Raw genomic sequence first — 10,212 nt, 5'->3', positions numbered from 1 at the left:
TACACACCGTAGTTTCGGGACCTGGACTTGGCAAGACCACTCCTGTGCCGCGGCTGTGTGCCTTTTCCTGATTTAATGTGAAAGGAATTAGCCGAGGGTGTTAACATTTCCATGGCCTTTACTTTACCGCACACCTTGTTTTAAGAGGCAAGTCTCAAATGCCACTTTTTACACAGGTTTTGGACAGTACCAAAAAAGCTAAACACAAGCAAAGAAACAGGTTATTCTGAAATGTTGGTATGTCTTGGGGTTGGGTTATTTATAAGGATTTGAAGAAAGCGTCAGAGGAGGTTGACCCCTGACCCGCCTCTCAGGTGTGAGGAGGAATGTGGCCAATCAGCGGAGAGGGAACCCACGGCGCAGTTTCTAAAAGCGCCGCTCGCAGCTCGGCGGAGAGAACTTGCTCTGACGCTCCACGGCGCAGTTTCCGCTACTCGAGGACATGGCTCTGTACAAAGTGACCGTGGCCACCGGCAACTTCCTGCAAGCCAGGACACGCGACTACATCTCCATCACCCTGGTGGGGGCCCTCGGGGAGGGCCAGAAGAGGGTGCTGGACAACTTCGGCATAGATTTCCTGCCGGGAGCGGTGAGTAGTGTGTGCAGAGAGGGGCGAGTGTGGGGGACGGCTAGAGAGATAGATGGGGCGTTGAGGTTTTCTGTTGGGAAAAACATACATGGTATACGAGTGTTTTGGGTCCGGGTATGTAGGTGTTGGATGCCAACGGCGGGATGTTTTGTAGGTACATGAATACTGGCTGAAGCTGGCACCCCTCTAAAAGGAAGACGCTGTAATGGCAGCTTTCAAATTCAAAAGGGGCACGTGGAGGAGTCCCATGTCCCGCCAGGAAGCTTTTGCTACCCACTGGCTCTACCTGCTCCCGACTACAAAATACCTGCACCTCTACTCATGCTGTTACTTTGCACTCTTGCTGGTTCCCCTCCGCTGCTCCTGCTGTTACTCTGCTCCCCTACTCATGCTGTTACTTTGCACTCTTGCTGGTTCCCCTCCGCTGCTCCTGCTGTTACTCTGCACCTCTACTCATGCTGTTTCTTTGCACTCTTGCTGGTTCCCCTCCGCTGCTCCTGCTGTTACTCTGCTCCCCTACTCATGCTGTTACTTTGCACTCTTGCTGGTTCCCCTCCGCTGCTCCTTCTGTTACTCTGCACCTCTACTCATGCTGTTACTTTGCACTCTTGCTGGTTCCCCTCCACTGCTCCTGCTGTTACTCTGCTCCCCTACTCATGCTGTTACTTTGCACTCTTGCTGGTTCCCCTCCACTGCTCCTGCTGTTACTCTGCTCCCCTACTCATGCTGTTACTTTGCACTCTTGCTGGTTCCCAAACAGAATACTTGGCGTTCTTATGATAAGGCGTGATGACACTCCTTATTGCCTTTATTTGTTTCAATGGGTCCTTAAGCAAGGCCCTTTTTGCCTTATTGGCCTTTTTGGTTCGGGTAACCCTGGTCCATTCATCCTCTTACTCAGAAGCACTGCTCCCAGAGGTGCCCGTCTGATCTTCCAGGTTTTTACCGGATTCTGCGAGCCTGGGAATGGCTGGCAGAATGTGGGGACCTGGTCTCCTGTGTCCTGTAATCCTCAGAGGAGTCTTCAGACCCCTCCTTGCTGCCAGGATTTGATGGGTACCCCCCCCACTGACCTAACTGGGCAGAGGTTTTCAGGATGCCCTTAATGGGCCTACTCTCCTGGGGTTCCCCACTAAATTGCACTGTGCTTGGGTGCCCATACCCGGATGCCCGCCCATCCATTCCTGGGAGGTACTGGCCTATGAGCCCCATACTTCTAGCTGGATAGTAATCTGCCATCCCCGTGGCCCTGGGCTCATGTGCGCGAGGGGACATGGGGGTGGCAGAGTCCAGGGGCTGGGAGAGATGAAGGCCTCTGGTACTAGGGCTCCTGAGGTTATGCTCAGGAGTTTCTCTTTCCCAGCGAACCTCATCTCTATCCGCCCCTGCTTCCTGTTGCAAAGCAAGAGCCTGCGCTTTCAGTTCCTCAGTTAAGGCATTACTAGACTATCAGTCTCTCCTGCATGGCTACCTGTTGCTGGAGCCTATCATTGTGCTGACAGAGAGCCTCATTTTCTCTCTGTGCCTCCTGATTGGTCCTGGAGTACTGGGCCAGTCTCTGCTGCAGGAGGGTTACCTCCTCAGTCCCATCCCTACTGGCCTGCTCCTTTCTTGCCAGAGCCTCCTCAACTCTCCTGGTGTGATCTAGCAAGCGCTGATGCTCTTTTTGGAGGTCACCCAGCCCCTGGAGGGCCAAGTGATTTTCTTCAATTTTTCTTTTTAAATGGCAGACTTCCTGGCCTAAGGTATCCCTTTCCTGACCAAGAGCCTGCATTTGTGACGCCAGGTCATCCCTCTGCCTTTGAAAGGCACCAGCTTTCTGGCGTTCTTCATCAGACTCTGCCTGGGTATCCAGGTCTTTCAAAATCAATGTATTGCTTTCCTCTTTCTCTCTGTCTAGTTGGATTTGCAGGGTGGCTACCTGCTCTGTGCATGCCCTGTTGAAATTGATCTGTTGCTCCAGCTTTTTCTGGCTCTGCAGTAAGGAGTCCAAACTGTCTTGGTGCTCCTTCTGCAAAGCCAGAATTCTGGTATCCAGGTCTGTCTTTTCCTGTTGCAGTATATCCATGTCCTCTTTTATTTTAATGATATACTGCCTACTATCATTTTCTGACTCCTGGCTCCTCTGCAGCCTCTGCTCAGAAGATACCAGGTCAGATTGGGCCTTTTCTAATGCCATCTGTTGCCTATTTGCCAGATCTTGGCCTTCAGCACATTTGTCCTGCATGGCTCCCATATATAGATACAAATATGCCGCTATCCTAACCATCTTGTCGTGTTCATCTTTAACTTTAGGAGCCATGTATAATTCACTCAGGGCCACATGTAATGGACCCTGATCTCTTCATGTATCTGACCCTGTTTCAGTGACCTGTTGCGCGATTGCCTGCAACCAGAGCGTTTGGTCCTGGTGAGTCCACTCACCTCTGAAAAATAGCTTATGTAAGAAGTGCTCTCTGGCTATTTCCATATCTACCAAGGTCGTCATTCTGGAATTTGAGTTCCTTCCTAACTTACAGAAGTTTGTATTTTATTTTGCAAAACAGACCGTTTCCTTAGAGCGTTCCTTTGAGGGATGCTTTCACAGTGTAAAACAGCGTGGTGATCTAACCGGATATGTGTATCTGGTCAGTTGGCACACTGTATTAATCTGCACAAGTGGTAATTCTAACCCAGAATATCCCGGCTGCGAGCCCCCACTTTTGTAAGCGATATTCAATCAACATTACAGCTAAGTCAATGCCTAGTCTGGGATGCTGAGGAAAACCCTTATTGGTGTATTTTTATATCCAGTTCAGTACTCTGGATGACAACCCTGGTATAACACCCCCCTCTTAGAATCCCCCTGACCGCACTGAGCCAAGAAGTAGGTTTGTTTTGCAAATTAAAAGGTTTATTTGAAAATTTAAAAAATATATATATATATCACACTTCTATAAATAATTTGATAATGGATATTACACTTGTGAATATGAGCAGTAGTCAGCAAGAGGTAACTTATGAATAGGAACAGAAGAATAAGGTGGGAAAGAATGCTTTATATGGTTCAAGGAAACGCAAGGTGGAATAAAATGCAGTACAGAAATAACTTGTTATGATTTTAGCAAAAGGTAATATGATCACTTTTTCTTTTGACAATTCACTCCCCCCCTATGCAATACAAGAAATGGAAGGATAGCACACAGTCTTCAAGAATCCCAACAAATCACACTTTATAATGCAATACACAGTTCAAGTTCCCCCAGCAAGTTTAGAGAAAACAGGGATGAGTTTTAAACACAGGCAAATTACTTTAATGTGGTTTGCAAGGAAGTGAAAAGGTGCTAAAATTGCTTTTAATTCCCTCTAGAGGTTGAGGGTAGGTGATGGCTACTTTATATTAGTTCAGGCTCACTTTAACAATACTCTATGAATGATTAGCAGATTGCAAACGAATTTTAGCAAAGAGAAGCAAAAAGCTGCTGATTTCTACAGATGAAGAAATCGGGCCAAATCGCAAATCGCGGTAAATTTCGCGAGTGCGTGTCTCGCGATTACGGAAAAAGTATAGGGGGTAGGAAGTCGGTTTCAGATGAAAGTTAAATCTCGTTCCTAGCACAAACGGTTTCGGAGATACGGACGATTTAATAAAGGTAGATTTTCGGATTTAAAGTAAAACCCAAAATGACAGGTGACAGCATGCAGCTGCAGAATTGACAGGTGACAGTTGTGCAGCTTTAAAAATGACAGATGGCACGATTTCTAGGAGGCTGTTCTAATTAGGTTAAAATAGCTTGAATTAGATTATTTTAACTAAGAGATTGGGTTCTGCACAGTTCTGGCGGATACTCACTCCTAATTTTGAAATGAATGGGCCTCGTCACGGATCTGGTCAACTGGACTGGACTTCAGTTCTCTCTGCTCAGCGGGTCAATCAGGCACCGGTTCTGCTCACAGCGGTCTGGGTCTCTCTGGATCTCTGTTCTTGGCACAGAATTCAGACAGCTCGCCCGGCTGTGGAATAGTTTGCAGATGATTTTAAGGATGCTGAGGCCTGCTGAGAAGAGTTCTCAGTTTGTGGGTTTAGGTCCTTGCTTTAAGTTCTGAAGTAAATTTCTGGTCTCTGAAGATTGATGGATGTGAAGTCTGGAGTCTCCCGGCAGAGCGTCCCACAGAAAATGGAATTGAATGTCCTCTACCTGGGTTTCTGTGGCCCTTTTCATGTGTTTTGAAAATGGGTGTGTGCCTGGGCCTAGCTAAGCCTGCCCCTCTCACTTATCATTGGCCAAGCTTTCCTCTCTCCCTTGATTGGGGAGAAGAAATGGAGTGTCAGAGTGATGCTGTAGGTTTTATGGTCAGAGGAACCTCCCCTTGTCAAATTGCATACAAATCTATTTCTGATCCAAATACATATTTAGCTATGTACCATTTTTCTCATATTATAGGTCCAGTTTACATATTTTCTGTAGCACCAAACCATCCGATCCCTGTCTTTGTACGATGTCGTGTCCACTGATGACAGAATTCTCCCCTTTTCATCCAGATAACGACCTCTAAACCTTTCCAGATTTTACACAAATGTGCACCAGGGAGATGGGTTTCAGATGATAAAGTGTAAGATTTTTAACATGCATACATTTGGAGTGAGACCCTATTTTCTGCTAGCAACCCCCCAGAATACACCACAGGGTCCTAACGCCTCTTAAAACGTGCACAGAAAAATCACAAGAACAATGATATTAATTATATAATTTTGACCAGTCCGCACTATGCGTTATCTATCTTTTTAAAATTATGCTCTGGTCAAAAAGGGGTGTGGCTTCCCACATCACAGGGTGGAATAACTGGTGTATCCACTTCCCCCAAGCTCAGCTGCTAGCAGAGGCACTGCCCCTCCCAGTTTCCCCTAAAAGGAAGCCACTTTACGGCCCCCCCCAATATAACATTTGCCTGAGCCAAAGAAGGCCCATTGTTCATTTTCCTGCAGTCCCCAGCTGCCACTCCCCTTTCAATCAACAGGGCCATGTGACCTCCTTTTTGTGGGGCAGCAGAATGCACCCAGGCCTGGGAACACAGCCGTTGATCCAGTTTCAACTCCTGTCGGGGGTAGTTGTCAGGCAGAATCCAGTTTCATTAAGCCAGGTTTCAGCTAAATGTCACTTTTTGTTCCCAGTTTTCTACATTCAAATCAAACTGACAGTTTTAACACATGCAGCTAGAGTGCTGATTCTAAGTTCAAAACTATGACATTTCAACAGTTACAAACTATGTGACACTCAAAAGTAGGTCCCTCATTTAATTGAAACATTTCGATTTTAGTGGTTTTCAGTTCAGTTTAACTTAAGCTGCTGACCTCCACAGCTCAGCCAGTTTTGTTATGAACATGGTTTTGGGCTCTTTTTCCTTCCAGATTTTGTATGCACACAAAACTTCATTCTGCCAAACGTCTGCTGGTGTTCAGTGAGATTTTTGAATATCCTGCAATGTTTGACATAGGCATTTTTAGCTTGCATTCAGAGAAACCAAGGTGATTTCAAAAAGCTTTTTAAGCTAACGGGCACTGCTGTTTTTCCTTTGGCACACATTCCACTCATGGCACCCTTGGCCCATCACGCTTGCACTGGTGGGTGGAAGGTTAGGCGACCATTTTGGTATGCGCACAAACTGCACGGTTCTCCTGGATTCTGGCGCACATGTGGGCTTTTTGGCCATCTTGGATTTTCTAAGCCCACAGCACCAAATGTTGCAGCTTAATGACTCAAATGTGGTTCAATACACCTGACAACAAGCATGGTTGTATCTGTACTCCCTGCCCCAGGGACAATATCTCTTCTCGAATTTCCAACATGTAATGTTGTTTCTGTTGGTGTTTTAAGGTTTATTTGTATTCTGGCTGTGGGTATTTGACCTAGCCACCCATGGCTGATTCTTCCAAAAGGGCTGTTCGCTCTTGCTTTGCCTCTCTGGCTGTGTGTTTTTATTGTTGCTTATCTGGGTTATTTTTGCATGCCCTGCACTCTTCTCCCCCCAGAAAGGTGCTTTTGTATGCAGCACCTCCTGTATGTTCAAGCTATTCTGTACTTCATTCCATTCTATCTCAGGGTGTACTGTCATGGCCCTCCTAAATTGCTTGTCAAAAGTGAATCATTCTCCCCCCAAAAACTTCCCTTACCTCTCAGATTTTATCTACATATGCAAATAGATTCACCCCTTCATCCGGGGATTTTTCTTAAATCACTGTCGCCATTATACAAAAAGCCTTTAACCAATTATCCCAACTGTGTTCAACTTGTGATTTTCTTGCCAATATTTACTCTGCAATCTTTTTAGGATCCCTAAACACATCCAACCCTTTTTGCTGGGCTTCAAGTAATGAGAACATTTCTATGTAACCTTTCTCCTCAAATAGTGTACTTGGCCACTTGCTCGATATTCCAAGCCAGTGATCTCTTAAATCTGTTTATTATATCTTTCTCCAACACCTTTAGTATTTCTAGCAACTGTGGGGTATTAACTACTGTGATTTGCTCTTGAGGTTGTTTTGCAGCAATGTCTCTGTTGCTGTGTCTGGTGTTGCTCCTGCGCCTTCTGTTGTTGCTGCCTCTATTATGGCCCCTGCCGTGATGGGCCCTGCTCTGTCATTTTGGGTGGTGGTGGGGCCCCACCCATGCTCTTAGATGCCCATTCTCACTGCCCCCTTGTTCAATAATCGCCTCCGACCCAAGGTGCGGATGCCTCGTGCAGGCCTGCTTTTTGTTGTTTTGTTGCCCCTGGCAACCGAGGCCAGGCTCGCCTTTGGCTTCTTTCCATGCTGAACGCTCATTTCTGAGTCTCTGCCCCCTTCTGTGTCTGCTGTTCCTCTGCTTCACTTCTGCGCTATGACTCGATGCCAACGGTGAGTTTTTTCTTAACTGAACACAGCCAGTTTCGTAGTTTTTAACGTGTTGAATTGGCGTGCTGCCAATTCTTGGATCCTAAGCATAGTCCATTGAAGTCAGCTCCCTGTGCCCGTTGCGTGCCGGGCGATACTCGTTTGATCTGCTTGCAGCTTTAACCAACCGGATTACGGAGAAGCTCACGGTCTCACTCACCGAGCCGAGCAGTGCCCAGATGCTGATAAAGATAAGAGTCTTCTAGACTTGAGCACGGTGAAGCTCACGGTTGTACTCCAAGACCCCGGCCGGCCCATAGAGCCGGTGTTACGCTCACCTGGCTTCCGCGGGGGCGTTGGAGCGTGGTTGGAGCCCTCCCTAGAACTGGCTCCTCGAAATTGCCTTCCCGTTCTGAGAATGGTTGGACCTGCGGCTCTGGAGCTGGGTGTTGCCCCTGCGTGAAGAGGAGAGGCAATGAGTATGGAGTGGGGGTATCGTTACTTCCCCCAGCCTTTCGTGCCAGAATACGATGGGCAAGCAGTTTCTCATAGACGCTCACCTGTAATTTTGTGATGACCAGCTCTCCGTCCTGCTTTCCTTAGCAGGAGCGCGTAGAATGGACCAAGTTACTTCAATGGTCTGTGGGGGTGTTGATCCATACCAGCTGTGACCAATCCACGTATAAGGTAAGTCTTTAGTATGATTATAGTTTGATTAGAGTGTTTGTATTCCGTTTTAAAAGTAATTCTTGCAATGTCTTATTCCCATTCCATAGGTATGGGAGGAGAATCTGGATCGAAGAGGATCTGGGAGACCCTAGAGGCTGATAGAATTCCAACAGGTAAGATAATCTTTATAAGGGAGCTTTAGTCTCTTGTTTATGCGGCCATGCGAATGCATATGAGTCCGAACCTGTTTGTTCTGGTTTCCTCATAGGTGGCTGCCAACTGTCAGGTGTCTTGACCCATGTTTGAATTATTATGCTACAACATTTGGTGCTGTGGGCTTAGAAAATCCAAGATGGCCGAAAAGCCCACATTTGCGCCAGAATCCAGGAAAATCGCGCAGTTTTTGCACACACCAAAATGGTCGCCTGACCCGCCACCCACCAGTGTGAGCGTGATGGGCCAGAAGCGCCATGAGTGAAACGTGGTGCCAAAGGAAAAACAGCAGTGCCTGTTACCTCAAAAAGCGCTTTGAAATCACCTTGTTTCTCTGAATGTAAGTTCAAAATGCCTATTTCAAACATTGTGAGATATTCAAAAATCTTACTGAACACCAGCAGACGTCTGGTAGAATGAAGTCTTGTGTGCATACAAAATCTGGAAAGACGAATAGCCTAAAATAATGTTCATAACAAAACTGGCTGAGCTGTGGATGTCAGCAGCTTAAGTGAAATGGGATTTATAGCCACTAAAATCGAAATGTTTAAAATAAATGAGTGTCACATAGGTTGCAACTGTTTAAATGTCATAGTTTTGAACTTAGAATCAGCCTGCTAGCTGCATGTGTAAAAATTGGAAGTTTGATTTGAATGAAGAAAAATTGGAACCAAAAGTGACATTTGGCTAAAGCCTGGCTTAAAGGGACTGAATTCTGCCCGGCAACTACCCCCGACAGGAGTTGAAACTTGCCCAGCAACTGTATTCACAGGCCTGGCTGCCTTCTGCTGCCCCACCAAAAGGCGATCAGACTTCTATGATTGAATCAGGGGAGGGGACTGCAAGGAAACAGAACAATGGACTTCCCTTTGCTCCAAACAATTGCTAAAACAGGGGGTCGTAAATGGCTTCCTTTTGGAAGAAACTGGGAGGAGCACAGCCTCTGTGAGCCAGCTGAGCTTGGAGGAAGGGGACAAACCAGAAATTCCCCCATGTGCTTTGGGAAACCACACCCCTCTGGACCAGAGCATACATTTTAAAAAGATGGATAATTCATTGTACATAATTTACAAAATTATATCAATAATATCATTATTCCTTTGATTTTTCTGTGCACATTTTAAGAGGTGTTAGGACTCTGTGGTATGTTCTGGGGTTAGTAGCGGAAAATAGGGCATTACTCCAAATGTATGTATGTTAAAAATCTGACACTTCATCATCTCATGCCCATATTCCTTGAGCACATTTGTGTAAATTCTGGAACAGTTTAGAGGTTGTGTTCTGGATGAAAAGGGCAGAATTCTGTCAGAAGTGAACACAACATCTTCCAAAGACAGGGATGGGATGGTTTGGTGCTACAGAAAATATGTTAACTGGACATATAATATTAGAAAAATTGTACATAAATAAATATGTATTTGGATCAAAAATAGATTTGTGTGCAAACTGACAATGGGCGTTTCTTCAATAGATTGTAAAATGTAGCAACACTCTGACTCACAACTCTGTTCTCCAATGAGAGCACAGAAAATCCTTTAACCTATCAGGATCCTCAGAGGGTTAGGCATAGAAAGTCAGACATCCCACCCACTTTCAAAAGACATAAAAAGACCCACTGAAACCCAGGTAGGGACTGCTCTTTCCACTTTCTTGCGGAGCACTTTGCAGGACGACTTCAAATCCAGACAATATTCAGAGACCAGAACTTAGAAAACCAGACTCCAGATTCCAGAACTTTGTAGCAGAAAGGCCTAGTCCACAAGCTGCATCCTTTCCAGACGCCTCAGATTCCAGCAACCTAACCAAACCATTCAACAGCCGGGCGAGCTGTGTGATTCTGGCCAGAACCCTGTGCCAAGAACTTTTGCCACAACCAGACCCAGAACCAGAC

At 46.1% G+C, this 10,212-nt stretch overlaps 1 protein-coding gene across 1 annotated transcript in view; it reads left to right on the top strand.

Annotated features, from left to right (window-relative positions):
* Positions 1–369: 369 nt before the first annotated feature.
* Positions 370–10,212, top strand: part of LOC138568674 (polyunsaturated fatty acid lipoxygenase ALOX15B-like) — a 245,032-nt gene continuing 235,189 nt past the window's right edge. The window contains exon 1 of the mRNA XM_069646459.1: positions 370–589. Coding sequence (XP_069502560.1) covers positions 443–589 — 147 coding nt within the window. The 5' untranslated portion in view covers positions 370–442. The remainder of the gene's footprint in view (positions 590–10,212) is intronic.

This window comes from Ambystoma mexicanum, chromosome 1p (assembly GCF_040938575.1).
Source record: "Ambystoma mexicanum isolate Mex_15411 chromosome 1p, UKY_AmexF1_1, whole genome shotgun sequence".
Lineage (NCBI taxonomy): Eukaryota > Metazoa > Chordata > Amphibia > Caudata > Ambystomatidae > Ambystoma > Ambystoma mexicanum.
This window is presented reverse-complemented; position numbering and strand designations above follow the sequence as displayed.